Here is a 17595-nt window from a genome sequence, read left to right on the forward strand (position 1 = left end):
TACATCCAAATTCAATAATTCACATATATGGCATATTTATGATGTTAAAGTGCTATAAAAAATTAATCTCCAAGAAAACATAAGCTAGGGACATTGACTGATATCAAATATTTTCGAGAAAAAGAGACATATCGGCCAAGGTTCAAGTGATAGAGAGAACCACCTCAAAGAATTTGATTCAAGGAAAAATATATGTCTACATTTTCTTGAACCCTTTAGCTGTTCCTAAACAAATTATATGGTTGACAACAATCTGTTTGTAAATAAATTTATTTTGTACAAATATTTAAGAATTTGCTCCAGTATCTTGCTTGAATTTTTGCATGAATTATTACCAAAATTAGTCAATGATCGAACTATTTTATAGAAAATAATAAACTACAATACTTGAAATGTGTAAATGCAGTAACTTTATATTTACAAAAAAAAGTATGTTTTTTTGCTAGAATCCCACCAAAATCCATGAGATTTTGAAGCATTGTGCTTAAATCTATCAACTCTGCGACATTTTATCAAGAATCCACACAAAATCAAAATCACATACAATCCATTAAGATCCATAGACTAAAAACAATCCATTAAAATCTCACTCGAATACACCCCCCTAAGAGTGGTTCTCTCTTGGGTGACCCATATATATGTGTGTGTACAATTGGTGCGAAAAATTCTGAACTTATGTAACTTCTTTCTTGAGTGTATCATACTTAGAATTTGTTTCTGAATGGATCACAAATATCTCGAGCTTCAGAACCTTATCACCGAGTAGGTCTCAATAATTACTTGAGCAAATTTGGGGCATGAAAGTAAACCACACAGAATCTAATGAGCGTAGAGAAATTTATTTGGTAGAACTACACCACACGAGCATTCACACAAATACATCTAACCGAATCAGTCAGATATGATAAATCAGTGTAAATTTCTGCTCAACATTTTTCTTCCAATCAAAAAATTACAGCACTGAAAAAAAATTAGATTCTAGAAAACACAAGTGATCGATTTATCTAAATCTTTCACACCATGCATAACACGCAAGTGCAATCAATTAGAAGGATAAAACCCACCCGGTGGACTGCCGAGCTACAAGTCCTATGACACAGGAGTGGGATTCTCTAAAAAGCCAAGGTCGTAACAAACTTGCCTCTTACCAAAGTCATGCTTCATTTGTTTCAAGATCAGAAATATCATATCACACCTAAAGCTTCTGTTCGATAGGCAAGTTTCAATTTTTTATTCAAGTGGGTGAATTCGAGTTAATGTTTTTGTCAAGTTCCTATTCTGTTTAAATTTCCTAAACCTAAGACTTCATTCAAAAGTCTAAATACCAAGGCCCTGTTTGGAAGCTAGAGGTTTGGGCCAAATTAGAGATTAAACTGGATGAATCATCTAATATTGGTATTTAATAGTTAGCAGATTGAAATAGCGATTTGGACTTGATAAGCTAATTTTCAGTTGGAGTTTTTTCAATTAGGGGATTTTCATGTGTCAACTTGAAATACAAAAAGCTAATTTAAGAGCTACTTACCAAACAGTTTTATTCAAAACAGCTAAATCAATCACTTGTCAAAACAACTTATTTAATCAGCTAGCCAAAACAGCAAATTCAATCTGCTAAAAGCTAACTGCTAACCGCTAAGGCGCTAACCGTGCCCATACCACTAGACCTTAAATCTCTAACTAGGATCAGACCAATTGCATTGGCTCCTTCCACATTTTGTCACTTCCACAATCACCTTACTTTCCAAATTTAATTTTATTTCAGTCTTACGCGACGGTAGTACATATAAAGAACATGACAAGTACAACATTGAAAAACTTGTACTGAGGAAAAATTGGTATTTCTAATACTAATATTTAGAATTACAAATCACTAAATTAGTAGAATAAAATTAAACATGAAACCATATAAAATACAATAATAACGGAAACATAATAAGGTAAATGCATGGAAAGAATTACAAAAGCTAATTTCATGGTCTGACAAGTGATAACAATGCAATAAATTAAATTGTAGAGGAACATACCGTTCCAGCACTGGAGTAGTGTGAACCATAGTGAAACTTTGGAATGACTGGATCATCAAAACTAGAGTATCTCTCCTGGAACTTTTTCAGTCGATCAGGACACAGTGCACCAACAGGCTGCAGGCAGTAAAAAAATCTATAAGCAATAAGCATACAACAAACGATAAATGTAAACCAAACTTTGTGATATAAAGCTACCTTGGAAAGATCTCGATAGGATGTCGGACTAGTTAGATCCAAAGTCTTTGAATCGTAGTCAGAGAGAATCCATGGGAAAACAGGATACTGCACATCCAAAAAAAACACTTAGTTGCAGAGACAATGTATCAATCATCGTGGGCCAAAAGAGCTTTCTTGAACAACATAAGAATCCTACTTGAGTGATATCATTATAACTACGACCAGCTAGTGTATTCAGCTGCATCAGATATTCAAAATTGCTGATCTGCAAATTAAATTTAATTTAAGGGCTATAAGGAGGAATTCCATCAAAGAGGATTGAAGACTTAGAAAAGTGCATTAAAACAAATAAAAAGATATATCTCAAGTTTAGTCTAACATACCTCCCACCTAGCCCAGCGTTCCATAAGTTGAGTTCTCTTCAGTAGCTGATCCGGTCTCTAAACCAAAAGCATTAAATAGCTTATAAATAGCATAATAATTACATAACCTTATTCTAGTCATGATGTCTTAAAGGAACAACTGTTGTACTGATGCTAAAGCAGAAGAAGAAACAGGTAATATAACAAAAATGTATTCACATTGTCCAAATATAACAACACTGTCTAATTAAACAGAGGGTTACTCCAGTATATTACCATCAAAACATTAAGGGACAGGAGGATTAGATATATGCTCAGATCCCAATGATAGAACAAATTGAAGTACTAAATGATATGCAATAAATAAACATATAGTAATGATACCAAATTTATTTGCAAAACTCCCGATTTATTCATAATCAAGTCAAATATAAGCAACCCAGTTACTCAGAAGTACAAACAACAAAGCCAATTATTAACACAAATGTATATAATTGAATTCTGCATAAAAACCTGAGTTGCCAGGTAAATGTTGTTCAAGTGGGGCGGTCGCGCTTGTACAATGGCTCGATATGCATCTTTTCTACTGTCAGTGCTCTAGAGAAAGAAGCAACTAGGAGATTAGTTGCTTATATGTCAACATGACTATAAAACAAAAATCACAATCTTAAAACAAATTACCCCAAAATCAAAAAAGAAGTTTGATCGGTCCACCATGAACAACTCCAATGCACTTCTTCTCAGAAGATATCTGTACCAACAGGCAACTAATTAGAAAAAGAGGGGAGGCAAACAATGCAGATGATTTAGAAATTACGTTTAAAAAGAAACATAATCAACTTGTCAAGATAAAACAGTGCCTTTAGGACACAAAATAAAAGCATTATAAACACCTACTTTTCTGTAATAAAAATATATACTAATTATGTTAAAATTGTAGAGTGGGTGTCAACCCAAGTCCCACATCGGAAGGATAATAAAGATTTGTCCTAAATATAAGCAGCCAAACAACTCCATTACTATGAGGACTTTTCGGCTTGGCCACTGCCTACAGCGGACAATATCATATCAATGTGGAGTTAATGAGTTTTGCTCGGCCAACAAAAACCTCGAGTCACATTTGTAAAAGTCATTTGTGGATCACTTCAATATTACAGTCAGATTGAAACACAAACACTCATCAGTAAGAAAAAGAATATTACCTGAGCACCTCAAAATTTGTTAAGGTCATATCAGACAATTTAGTTCTTTAATATTACAGTCAGTATATTAACAGTCAGATTGAAACATGAAAACACACACACACATATGCAAGAAAAAAAAATATAACCTAAGCAACTTAAAATTTGTAAGGTCATATCAGACAACTTAGTTCTACCCTGCTTAATGCCTACAAATTGCTCTTGGAATGAATCTCAATTCCAAACAAACAAACAAACAAGAGGAAATTATCAAACTAGGCTACTGCAAGAGATAGTAGACACAGCTTTAAGATTTTCTAATCTTAGATCAAGACCATTACAAAATTCTCACAATAAGTTCATTAAAAAAACTAAAATATCAGCAACTACAGGTAATACTGGAGAGTGGAAGTTTATAGATGGAGAAGGGCCTGATTTATTTGTGCTACCATATTTCTAAAATTGAAAAGGTGCTGAGATTATCTGTGTTGCTTGATTTATTTCTTTGACAGCAGTCGTAAGGGCTATAGGTAGGCCCAAATATGCGCAGGGGACTAACATTTACCTTAGCCATGAAGAAAAGGGCACTACTAAGTCTGAGTACCAAGTGTTCTCTAAAATAAGATAGTGACGTTCTACACTATTATATTCAACCCAAGACTTCCTAATATTCATATTGTCGCTTGATTTGTTTCGCCCTCTCCAAATACTATAGATATCTCTATAACTTCTGGCTACCTAATGGAACCTAGTACAGTGTGCCAAAAGTTCTCAACTGGTACAAAAGAGATGAACAAATTCATTCCGCAAATGGAACATAGCTACCTACGCTCGATTTACTAGGTAGTCTTTCCCAAGATGATCAGGTTTACATGATTTCAGTGACTGAAGAAGTGAGTGTTCCTGCTGCTAATAAACATGTAGGTGAAGATCATGGTCTAGCATCGTCTAGAATGGAAGATGGAGAGGGGCATGACTTTGAGCGTGCATGGGGGTAGTTCTACTTTTACTAATCATGTATACAGTGACTAATTCATAACCAGATTTGGATGTATCTCAGCATATCTACAGGCCATATTAATAAAACTTTGCATGATGGATGATAGAAACCAGGTGGTAAAACACTGTTTGTTGTCATATACAGATTCAAGTTTTATTATGGGGAAAAAAAATCTTACCTTCTGCTATATATTTGATGAAGTGAGGATATTAACCAGCTCTGATCCTTTTCCTGAAACTGATTTTCGCTAGAGTAGTCGAAACCATCTCCAAGAGGATTCCTTTCGGCTTTATCAACGATAAAATTGATTCTTTTTGTTGTTATCTGTACAGAAAATTGTTCACAAACTTATACTAATACACAAGTACCACAAAATAGGTGAAATAGATGTAATATATCTTGATTATCAGCTACTGCAGTTGCTATAATCTACTCCAATCCAAGGTTATCTTATATTCTACTAGCATATTATTCACCATAATTTGTATTGCACACATTGTGGGGTAACTTTATCAAATTATGCATCATAAATATGAACAGTATTGATAATTTATGCAGAATTTACCTGAAACATTCCTCTTGAAACCTTTAATGGTCTGACCATTGAAGATGAAAGCTCAAAAAGTATCCTTTCACCATGTTCACTGGGAACATAGCCAGGTACAGAAGCGGATGAGCTATGCACAAATTCCTGATTGTTTGTAACCTGAGGATTGAAAGATTCTACTGAATCCTTGAAGGAATGCTCAGCAGCCCCAGACGATCTAAGTTGTGTCTCATGACTTCCTGCATCATATTTTTTCCCATCAATATTAATTATGTCACCTTGTTCATCATCTTCATCTTCTACATTCATTGTGATGGCTTCTGCAGCCAGGGCAGATGCTTTAGTTGGGCTGATGACCTTCTGTTCATGATCAGATACCAACCTATCATCATAATTCGCGGCAGCACCCAAATGATCTGTCCCGCAGAAATTCCTCCTCAAACATTGTCTCTTTCTTGAAGAAGTTTCAGTCCAATCCAGCTTCCAGAAAACCTGCTCTTTCCGGATTTAGCGTCTCAAGGATTGTAAAATTTAAAATATATATAATGACAATTTTTTATACCAAAGAAAAACCAATTGCTTAGATTGTCAACATACACGGTCGGGATTGCATAATTGTTTGGCGAATGGACCGAAAAGGCATTTCAAATCAACCAGATAATGCAGGAGTTTTCGCCATGCACGTATACCGGTACATAGACGATGCTGAGCAATTATATCAACTTGTGTACGTCTGTCGACCTGAAAGTATTAGACAAAGTGTATTAAGTTTTTCTACTTTTAAGTAGTATATAACAAGTTCAAGGACATGAGGCAACATATACCTCAGAACGTTGCATATTTCTAGCTAAAGCTAAACTTCCAACAAGGACGGCAATGTATTTATATGACAAAGCATTAAAATCTTTCCCATAGACCGAGTTGGAACCAACTGACTGCAAGCATTCTGCCCAGGCAGTTGCCATAGCATCAGACAAATTCCATCTCTTTACTCGCTCCCTGTCACTGTTGCTTCGTCGCTGAGCAGATGTAGCCATTGCCACGGCACTAAGGCCTCTTCCTGAACCAATTTTTGCATTGCGTTCAACATCTCGTGCTGCGGCCAAAGCGGCTGCTTTTGCAGAAGCTTTGTCCTTTGGAACGGCAGCTGACTTCATGATAGAAACATCCAAAGGTTTCTGAAAGCTTGAGAACGTATGCAGCCTATTTGGTTTCCTCTCAAGCAACGATGAATCGCGCTTGAACTTTGTAGATGATGCAGGTCCAATATTTTCTCCTCCACCAGCACCAGCAGCAATCATTGCCAACGCCAGTGCAGCAGGAGGTGATGCAAAAGCGGCAGCCCATCCAGGGGAAATCATAGCTAGAGCACCCTAAATGATAATATAGATGAATGCTTTAAAGAGAAGGAAATGCAATACACAAAGAGTAGGCTTACAGATAGAGAAAATTTGGCGACTAAAAACACACAATATTTAACATAAAATTCGAGACTCTTCTAAACTCTAAAGCCCACTGCATCACAAACTGTGTTCAGCTAAATCCTTCTACATGGTGCAAGACCATGCAACTTACGCTTGTGAATACGAAGCTACTACCCACAATATTTTTAGATGATGTACACAACCAACACGTTGACTCAATATTGTGTCACATTTATTGGACCATAATGAAAACAGATATTTTTTCCAACACTAATCAAGGCCCTGATTCACCTGTATATTTACATAGATCAACCAAGCTAAAGGGCGCTTCACAGCCCTATAACACACCCTTTTAGACAGCTACCACTTTAACAGAAACATCACCAGTGCCCCCCGAGAAGTGAAAAAGAAGAGGTAAATGACCAAAATAGCACAAAAACAGGAGGCACGTGCCCAAAACAAGTAAGAAAGTTGGCCTATTTTAGCACAAGAACACCATTTAAAAGTGACATAGTATTGTAACTCATTTGTCAAAAACACTTTCAACATGTGTCAAGCATTACTAGGCTAGTCATAGAGGAAGTACACGTCTTAGAGCATCTCCAAGAGTATCCAATTGAATTCCCTAAATATATAATAATCAATTCAATTCATAGTAAGTTAGGACACTGTATTGAATGACAACTCCAGCAACTATCCCTATTAATGTACCTTATTATTACTATACTATTAATTTCAAAATCTATTAGTAAGTAAATAATGTAAAAAGGTAGGGGGGAAGTGAAATATATAGTTATTAAAAACAAATTGAGAAATGGTTAGCCATTACCTATATATGAGGAATCAAAGGGGGGTCTTCACTTTTTAGGGAAAGGCTAGGACTCTGTTTGAGTGACGTTTTGTACCATATTCCTCAAAACTATAGCTTAGGACATCATATAATTAATCTTTTGGAGATGCTCTTACTCCGAAATTTATCAACAGAAAAGCACTAAACAGGTTGTAACATGTGCCAAGTTTCCCAGATGTAATGGTACTAATTTGGCCATCATTCTTCCAAATTGTACTACAAAGGGTCAAGGCCAAAAAAGAAAATCTGACATGAAGTGTCGAACTCAAATAAAACACAAACTCAACAGTCTGATTGACTGTATGAGGAGATCATAAGCCCTAATCTATATAGAAGCCACAGCACCATTGGACACAAAAACAGGTGATTTCAGCTTTCAAATAAACAAATGGCAAGGACGAAAGGCATTCGATGATGACAAAATACTGTAATCAAATTCATTTCTGAACCCTCTTTAGAATCTGGAGATCTATGAAAGAACAACAAAAGCGAAGGCAGCTCTCTGGGTCCCAACCGACACTGTGGTGCGAAAGCATGGGATCCAACAGAGTGACAGAGTCAGGTTACCACAGTTGGGAAATATTCACCTCATTGTATAGTACCCTATTGATTGGCTCTAAATTCTAATTTTACTTTAGTATGGAAGTAGATGACATTTAGTAATAAGTTTCCACTATAATTTAATAGGTGCTTTGTTTAAGTGAGAAGGCAGCTTCGAAATTTGGTTAACCAATTAGATATTCTTCACGTATACTTTCCATCATCTGTGGTCCCTCCTTGTTTACCATTAAAACAAAGTAGATTTCTTCTTAATACTGTAACAAATATTAATATCCTGCATACGATACTAATCGACTAATTAACTATCAACCAAAACAAATTTAATATTTATAAGAAACATATCTCTGTTTCAGCATTTTTTTACTCTCGAAAATAAGAGGGAAGTTGATATCCAACCTCAATTGGTAAAGCATCTGCAGCTAGTGCACGGTCATCAACAGCAAGAGGATTCGAACCATCCGCAGCCCCAAGTTCATGGATACCTGCCAGTAGAGGTCTCCACCTCCTCAAAATAGCGACAAACGGAGGCAAAATTGATTCAAGATACTCCTTACGAAGAGGGGTTCTGTCCCTTCCGACAGCATGCCACACCTGCAAGACAGGTTACATACTAAGACAAAAGTAAAGAACAAAAAAATTATTTGGATATACCAACTTAAGAAACCATCAATACAAAGGCAAATGCATAAACTATTGAAAAATTGTAAACAATCCACCAAGAAAACAGAAAAACTAAATCCCACCGAACTAACCTCCGAGTAAAGAACACTAGAAGCAACCAACACTCTCTGTTTCCTGGACTCTGAAACAGGCATGTTGAGGACAGGTGAAAGCACACTATAAAAAAAAACACAGATTAGCTCTCTAAGTAAAATAATGAGGTGGTAAAATCAAAAAATATAATATGAAAAAGCTGCTATGGAGGTGTGAAAGTGACATCAAAAAAGTGTGAAGAACAAATGCTATATGATGTACCATGCTATTATAATTATGTAAAGGTACTGAAGAGAGGCTCCTTTCAGAATGAATAAATAAGATTAAACAATTAGTGTATTGTGCTGAACAACTGACATTATGCTTGATTAATTATATAAGTAACCAGCCATGAACTGAGAAATGAGGTCTGCCAGAGTGCAAATTTTAAAAATCGGAAGACTCACCTTCAATTAAGTCATGAACATTTATAGTTGAAAACTTTTGACTTGTGTTGACATATAAAATACGCATTACATTGTAATGTTTTTCCTATTATAAAACTAATTATTTTAAAACTCATTGCAGCATCTTGTTAAAACAAGATTTAATCATTCATTTTGGCATTAAATTAATACATTGATCAAATTGTTAACATTAATTATTTTTAAATTGTAAACTTTTTATTTCATTTCAATTATAATACCGATCTGTGCCTCGCATGGGTTTCCGCTTATACTTAATTATCTAATAAATTATTATTCAAAATATATTATTTTTTTCTATAGAAGTAAAACTGATGCATCTTTTTATACTCATAAGTCATAATCATAATATAATAATTCGGTACATAAACATTTTTTGAAACTTCAATCTTCTTCCAATTTATCTTTGGTCTTTATATATACTAGCTTATAGCCGAACAAAGCACGGGTTACTTTTCAATTTTTATTTTTTCACTAATTTTAATTTTTAGACTTTTTCAATAATTTTAAAATAGAATATAATATGATTGTTGGTATTTTACATTTATTTATATCTTAAAAATTAATTTTAATATCTTGCTAATGGTATTCGAACCTTAGACATATGTATGGGAAAAAAATTAGTATTGTATCCAACTCATCAATCTGAATGGAGTTGAAAAATCGAAAGGCTGTGATTAAAAGGGATAGCCAAATATGATGAGTAAGCAAGCTACAAATTAATCCCTATGTTTGGTTGTTATATTTTATATTAAATTTTATAGACGTAAGACTATACTATTTCCATTATTACAACACAAAGTTAAACTGAACTAGAACAAGTACAAATATGATACAGGTGTATTAGTTCGGAAGACCAGAAGACGACTATGGAATTACTTGGACAATCAAATAATGTAGGACCAGAAAATGAAAATAATGTGTTGTAGCATCATTAACTTAAGCTTCTAGTTTATTGTCTTTTTGGAGAGATTGGGCTCTCTTTGTTTGGTGAGTTCATTATATTTTTTATCCCAATATATGCTTGTCTCAACTATGTTTGGTTTAAAATTTAACAATGACTAATTATTCAGTTATTTTCTTTGAGATGTATTTTCTTTAGCACTAAAGGCATGTCATAGTGGGAGTATCTTTAAAAATTCAAATATTATATATTTCACAAAACTAGATGCATGCAATTACTTTAAGTTTTTAATGTGTGATCGTAGTATAGATGGATATTATGACAAGGACGAGAATATAATGTTTTTATCATATGTATACTTTCGTGTCAAAAAAAATCAGTATAAACTGAGAATATCCTAAATTCTTAACATAAATATCTAAATAACTAATAAAGCTGAAGTATATCAATAATGATAGTTAACAAAATTCAATATATGTATAAGCTAGAGTATATACTGATTACTACGTTTTGTACATCTAATATAAACTTCAGCATAAAATGATTTTTGGATATTATCATATTGCAAAAGCACAAATTTATAGAAATAGTCTACTGATGGGGACCAACTTATCAAAGTAATACTGACCAAAAAAAACTAATCAATGTAATATAGTAGTAATTTAGTATTTTTATCTATTATTCTCTACATTTAATATCAGGTTGTAACAATTAATAGTAATTGTATTATTATGATAAGTGTTCTAAGATTAGGATTAGTAGTTATCATCTACTATGAGTATGGAATAACTTTTAAGAGTTTGATTCGGGTTAGAATAAAGGTGACGCTTGTAATTTATTCAGTTTTAAAGCAGACAAGTTTTTTAAAATTCTGATTTGAATATTGGACAGATTGTTTATAGCAAAGCTTTTCCTTACCTATCCCATCTTACATCTCCAAACAAGCATACATATGATACGATGTCATACTGCCATCAAGAAGACCGCATTCTTTACACAAAATACTTAATATCTAAATTAGGAAAGTTGCAGGAATTACCTCCACAATAGTGCTGATCGTGGAGTCCTTATTGACATACGAGCATTGTTATCAAGGGACGAAGTGCTGCCAGATCGTTGATAAAAGCCCTCAGATGAACCATCTTCAATGCTTATATTTCGTTTAAGTATACTAGTTTCCCCATCATCTTCTTCTCTCATTGAAACAAGCACCATCCGAAGCATGCATAAAAATGGTTGATCACTATCTAATAATTGGTATAGCGCTGACATACCTCCCATTCCAGTACCAGATCCTCCACCGATTCCAAGGCCACCACCAAGTCCAGATTCATCCAATAACAGAGCCTGTAACATGGAAACTGACTTCCTTATCAATGGGAGTTCAACCCAATTTCCATTTTCATCTTTTTCCAAAGACGATCTCCAAGATTCCCAACCACTCCCCCCACCACCGAAGGTTGCTGCTGAAGGGAGGCCAACACCATACCATAATCGACTCCTGAACTTCCAGCCCTCAGCCAAATCTACAGCGCAGCTACCATATGACACAAAGGCACAGGAAACAGATTGATAGGGTTCAGCTGCAGCTGCAGCAGAAAGTCGTTCCATAACCGCAGCCGATATTTGCCCTTGGGAGTCGGCCATTGAAGTAAGAACCTGATGGATTATAAAAGATATTTTACCACAATAAAAAATATTGACCAGGGCACAGAACAAATCAATATTAAAAACAAAAGGCATTTGCCTTAAGCATGCATAGTATTGATGATCAGCTGCACTACCCATTCTAGAAAGGGAACATAGAAGTGCAAAAAAGTAGCAATATTGATCAAGAGCCAACATAAGCGGAATCATAAATCACCAACTAGGCACAACTTTTCTATTTTCTGAATAAAATTAATACTATTCTCATAAGCACCAAAAGGCCGGCCACTTGTGTAAGATAGAAATTTCAAAAAGATGCTACACCACAGATTCACAGTCACACCTCACCAAATCCCATAACAAATATGATGTTTTATGACTAAACTCTGTCAAATAATTGATACACTACTCAGACATGTCTACAAAAAATAACATACTTCTAGAGAATGGTATACATAATATAAGGAAATTATATTGGTATCATGGTTACTAAATTAGCAAGAACAACAATATACTTATGTCCGTAAAAGAGCTAGAATGGAAAGAAGAAAAGTAATGATTATTAGTGAAGAACGCTTAATAATTTGTCTGATAATGAGCAAGGAATATCCGTGTTTCTGCTAAACAGGATGTATATAACTTATAATTCATTAGATACTTTTTATGAGTGTCAAGCCTAGGTTATAGAATATGTCATGCTCCCTCTTATAACTAACAGCTACTAGTCCTTACTACAGATTTAAAAGTCAATGATCAATGGATAGCTATCTAGAAATTCTCTTTGATTTACAAACTCACATCCTGATACTTAAACCATAAATACTAAAAAGATAAATATGTACACATTTGCAGTCTGCAACTTATCACAACTGGTACAAAAATTATATTTTAGATGACACAAGTTAAGCTTCCTTATTCATGATTCTGTTCATCGAACAACGCATTCAAAGTTCTTATTTATTACCCTCAATGTTTCTGTCACAATGAGAATGTACTAGAAAGCTTATATGTGCATAGTTGTAAACTTACGATATCTAACATATATGATGCCTTTATAAAAAATTATGAACTACGAAATTGTGTTTTCTTAAGAGTACAGAAAAGCAGATTATAACTGACCAAACTTAAGAAATAACATTGGGCTAACATTGCACTTCAAACACTTCCTCCCATGTGTAAAAATACCCCCTTTAATGATACTTGCAACACACATCTAAGGATTTGATAAATCTATAAAGAAAAGGTGTTAGAAGTACAAATGAGCAAACAATAAGGTGTTAGACACACAAACACAGATTATAGGGTATGAGGAACGTAGGGTGCGGAAGTTATGTCATAACTCATAACATTGAGAAAATTCTTCTAGTAAGATGTATTAATCCCAATTTTCCCTGTGCGCGAAATTGTTTATTTGTTTTTGTTCAAATTCATATGTAACGGACTGATATCAATTCTAATGAACACCATGCCCATCATATTATACAGTTATTAAACATAAAGCTCTAGTGCTATAAGACCGGAAATTCTACTCTACAAACTTGTAGATTTTGCCTTGGTACTTGCTCCCTTACAAGTTACATCAGCCACCAAGGTTTCCTACTCAAAACAATACCCAGTTTTTCTTATAAATCACTGACATATACAGTTATTCTTATGTAGGAAAAGATCAAAGCCACTGTAATTTAGTAAAAAAAAACAAAAAACAAGATCAAAGCCACTGTATGGCTCATTGACCTGAAACACCCCTTCCCTAAGGACCAGTTTGGCACTTTGTTGTGGCACATTGTTTTTTAGTTAAGCTATAGGCTAGGGTTACTTCCTCTCCGAAAATCTAAAAATCAGCTTTCTTAGCAAGTCATGAAAGCTTCTTCTAGCCATACAGTTGTGGTATTGTCAGTCACTGTTTTTAGTTGAAACAGCTTAAAAAATTGTTTTTATGGTCAGGAAAGTAAAGTCAACTGGCACCAGCTTAAACTGAAATCTGAAGTTAGTCTTTCGGCAGTATGTGTAACATCCCACATCAGTTGGATAAAAAGTATTTGGACCCTTTATAAGCACAAGCAAATAACTAATGTATACCAATTTGCTAACACTTTTGGGCCGACCTATGGTGGGTTGTTGGGTCCGGTATGCAACCAATCGTTGGCTTGGGATGTTATAAATGGTATCAGACTCTCTACCCGGCCAAAAGTGCAAAGGCACTACCCGGGTTTCGTAACTTTGATTGTGGATGTTATAAATGGTATCAGAGCTCTACCCGGCCAGAAGTGCAAAGGCACTACCCGGGTTTTGTAAGTTTGATTGTGGATGTTATAAATGGTATCAAAGCTCTACCCGGCCAGAAGTGCAAAGGCACTACCCGGGTTTTGTAAGTTTGATTATGGGCTCAACGAGGACGTCGATATATAAGAGGGGGTGTTTGTAACATCCCACATCGGTTAGGTAAAAAGTATTTGGACCCTTTATAAGCACAAGCAAATAACTAATGTATACAAATTTGCTAGCAATTTTGGGCCGACCTATGGTGGCTTGTTGGGTCCGGTATGCATCTTGTTGTGGGCTTGCGATGTTATAGTATGGAAAGTTCTATAGAGACTGGCTCAGACTGCTATTTCATCGGAGACCACGTATATTTTGCAATCAAAACACTACAAAATACATTATTTTGTGAAGTATGTTCTGCAAATATCACTAATCCATTAAAATTGTTAAAGATCATTTATGTTTAATAAGTCGAATGTGTATGTTCTTCAAGTTGAACAAATGTTCTGCAAACTAAACATATTTCGCGAATAAAATATTTTGTAATGTCCAACATGCAAAACATACATTATATTCAAGATTTTGAATAAAATAATGATCTTTGTACAACATGATTCGCAAAATTATATGTTTTGCAATGTTTTTATGCTATATTTTACTTGCAGAACATAAATGGTCTCCAAGATCTCCAAAAAAATGTGGTCTCCATAGAACTTATATGTGTGTGTGTGAAAGAGAGAGAGACTCCCTGGAGAACCATCTTATATAAAGTCTAATAGGGAACACCTATATATAAACAAACAAAATAGATGTATCAATCTCATTATTCATCAATATTTAATTAGCAAATCAAAATATAAAGTTTCGTCATTTTCATTCTAAAATCGTTGAAAATTAATCATAATAATAATATCTGATGGTTCCATAGTGAAACCATATTCGTCCAAAGTGGTTTTGCGGTAGAGCCTTTAAACTCAAAATTTTTACTTAAGTTGTTTGTTGAATTTTTTGTGCAAGTTATGTACAATTACTATTCTACATTATAATCAAATTTATCCATAAGAATGATTAATTTTTATAATTATTTATAAAAATTTAAAGTAGAACCAAATAGTTTTCTACGGGACTCTATATAAGATGGGTCTGTATGAAACAATGGCCAATATATAAATCAATAGATAGATAGATCAATATATAGAAATACTACACCGACAAGCCTCGCGGTACAATCCTCCCTCTCCCGATACAATCCTTCCCATCATGGCTAGTTATTTTATTTGATTAAATTAATAATATTGAACTGTAGGGTATAAGCTACAAACGAGTGAGGGAAGAAAGAGAGAATTAGATTGACAAAATGCAGATATTACTACAGCAGGAGCAAGGGTCAGAATGCAAAAGTTTATTTTCTAATTAGAAATAACTACAAAAGAGAAGGCAAAAGAAGATAAAATTGTCTTCCATATGGTATGCATATGCATAAATCTTGGGTCGACATATATTTCTCCATAGTCTGAATCACGGATAGTCCAGAGGTAAGGACTATCTATCTTCCATAACAAATTGTAGGTTCAATTCCTACTGTGGTATACGGGGTTTATGGAAATAGCCTATCTACTCTCCTGACTAGGGGAAAGGCTAGGTATACCTTACCCTTCCCAGACCATGTTCTAAGGGTTATAATGGTTACGTTACTTTTCATTCTATATAGTGTCAACTGACAAAATTAAACTAGTTTTATCTGTTCCTAGTGGTGAGGCATGACCAGCTAGTAGGGGCGAGTACAGGACGAGTAAAGCAGGGATCTTTGAGATCTCCAGAACCATCCCAATTTTCGGATATTTAAAATGTTGAAAACCAGAATCGTACCATTATTATAAATATCCGTATTGTATTGTTCCAAATTTTCGAGATAAGATGGGACATAATTTCAGATATTCGGTACTCATAATAAAATGACATTAAAAAAAGTAAATATCAAAAAATGGATATTCTAAACAATGAAATTCCAATTTCCAAGTTATACTTGGTAAATAAAGAAGCAAAATAGAAAACTACTTCAAGGAAGACAAATTATAGAAGTCCAAAAAATAATTAGTTATTAAACACAAAAATAAAAATAAAATAATATGCATATTAAACTATATGTCATAATATATGATATATATTATTAATATTATACTACATATGTCATATATATTTTATATAACAATCAATTTTTTGGTTATTCGGTTTGGTACAGTTAGATACAATTCTCGGTACGGTTCTCATGTATAAACCAGAACCATCCTATATTTAAGAATTCGGTACAGTTCAACATAGATATAGTCAAAAGTCAACGGGAATTCAATTTTACGAAACTTTTGGTTCGGTTATTTGGTACGGCACGGGATCCCCGAGACCCGTACTCAGCCCTACCAGCTAGTAAGCTGGTAAAGTAGGACTACTGTTAAGGTTAGACTTGCACTAATCTCTTTTCATAGACTTATGTACTATCGTGGTTTATTATATTCACAAATAGGTATTTCACACCACCATATTTCCTCATTTAAGTTTTAGGATCCATGCCTAATCAGTCAAATTCGCCAATTTCCCAGTTCAAAAGATAAAAAAGTCATTCAGGGTTTTGTGCAAGCATATGTTGAGAAGTAAAGAACATACGTCAATAGGGAGTCCTCCAGAATCACGCGATAATGACCTTTGGCTAGATAAAGCTTCTAGTGGCTCTTTGGTGGAAGAAGCTCTACTAATAGCACTGCCTTCTGAATTTGAACTTGCCACGGGAGTAGCGGTGGAATCCGAAAAACGGGAACTGCTATATAATTTACTTTGTAGCCGTAGATGATCTTCAACAAGCATTAGAACTACTATTGCATTTTCTACCAAAGCCACTGAAAGTTGAACTGCATTCTCTGCTTCGGCTTTGGAATCCATGGGTGACAAACCTTCAGCAGCAACACCAGCAGCAGTTGAAGCGATAACTTGTGTCTGCAGCAAAACACAGCAAAACACAGTTAAGACGAAAACATTGTTATTATGATGCATCTTACAAAACATATATATTACAATAAAGTTATCTAGCAAAGTAATTACAATGAATATTGAAAATTCCTCATATTTATACTTGACCATGAGAGTATCACCTTTAAAATGGAGCAAAATAAGAGTCAAGGATGGAAGGAGCTTGCAATTTTACAGTCACAAATCTTATGATAGCAACAAAATAAGTCATAGATCAAGAAACTATTCTCAAGTGTTTTTTCATGGTAGAAAAATGCATAGGAGACTGAAAACTAACTTGCTTTTTAAGTTAATTAGTACTAGTGTCCTAAAGCAATTTTGACAAGAGTAAACTCATCTACGTTAAGCCATTCACTGTATGCAATAGTAAAGAATGTGACGGGAGTAAGCCGAAATTTGTTATAGTAAATCAACCTTGCTGACTTGCAAGAAAACCAAGGAATAACTTTCCAGA

At 34.4% G+C, this 17595-nt stretch overlaps 1 protein-coding gene across 2 annotated transcripts in view; it reads right to left on the reverse strand.

Annotated features, from left to right (window-relative positions):
* The window catches only part of LOC108195762 (BEACH domain-containing protein C2), a 36603-nt gene that overhangs the window by 7039 nt on the left and 11969 nt on the right, over nucleotides 1–17595 (reverse strand). For both annotated transcript variants that reach the window (XM_017362711.2, XM_064081772.1), the window contains 14 exons: nucleotides 16782–17108; nucleotides 11251–11870; nucleotides 8882–8966; nucleotides 8526–8720; nucleotides 6119–6667; nucleotides 5892–6035; nucleotides 5313–5786; nucleotides 4926–5071; nucleotides 3248–3317; nucleotides 3080–3163; nucleotides 2588–2644; nucleotides 2401–2469; nucleotides 2223–2309; nucleotides 2025–2141 (listed from right to left, as the gene is read on the reverse strand). In XM_017362711.2, the coding sequence (XP_017218200.1) occupies nucleotides 2025–2141; nucleotides 2223–2309; nucleotides 2401–2469; nucleotides 2588–2644; nucleotides 3080–3163; nucleotides 3248–3317; nucleotides 4926–5071; nucleotides 5313–5786; nucleotides 5892–6035; nucleotides 6119–6667; nucleotides 8526–8720; nucleotides 8882–8966; nucleotides 11251–11870; nucleotides 16782–17108 (3024 nt within the window). The remainder of the gene's footprint in view (nucleotides 1–2024; nucleotides 2142–2222; nucleotides 2310–2400; nucleotides 2470–2587; nucleotides 2645–3079; nucleotides 3164–3247; nucleotides 3318–4925; nucleotides 5072–5312; nucleotides 5787–5891; nucleotides 6036–6118; nucleotides 6668–8525; nucleotides 8721–8881; nucleotides 8967–11250; nucleotides 11871–16781; nucleotides 17109–17595) is intronic.

The sequence above is a fragment of the Daucus carota genome, chromosome 7, assembly GCF_001625215.2.
Source record: "Daucus carota subsp. sativus chromosome 7, DH1 v3.0, whole genome shotgun sequence".
NCBI lineage: Eukaryota > Viridiplantae > Streptophyta > Magnoliopsida > Apiales > Apiaceae > Daucus > Daucus carota.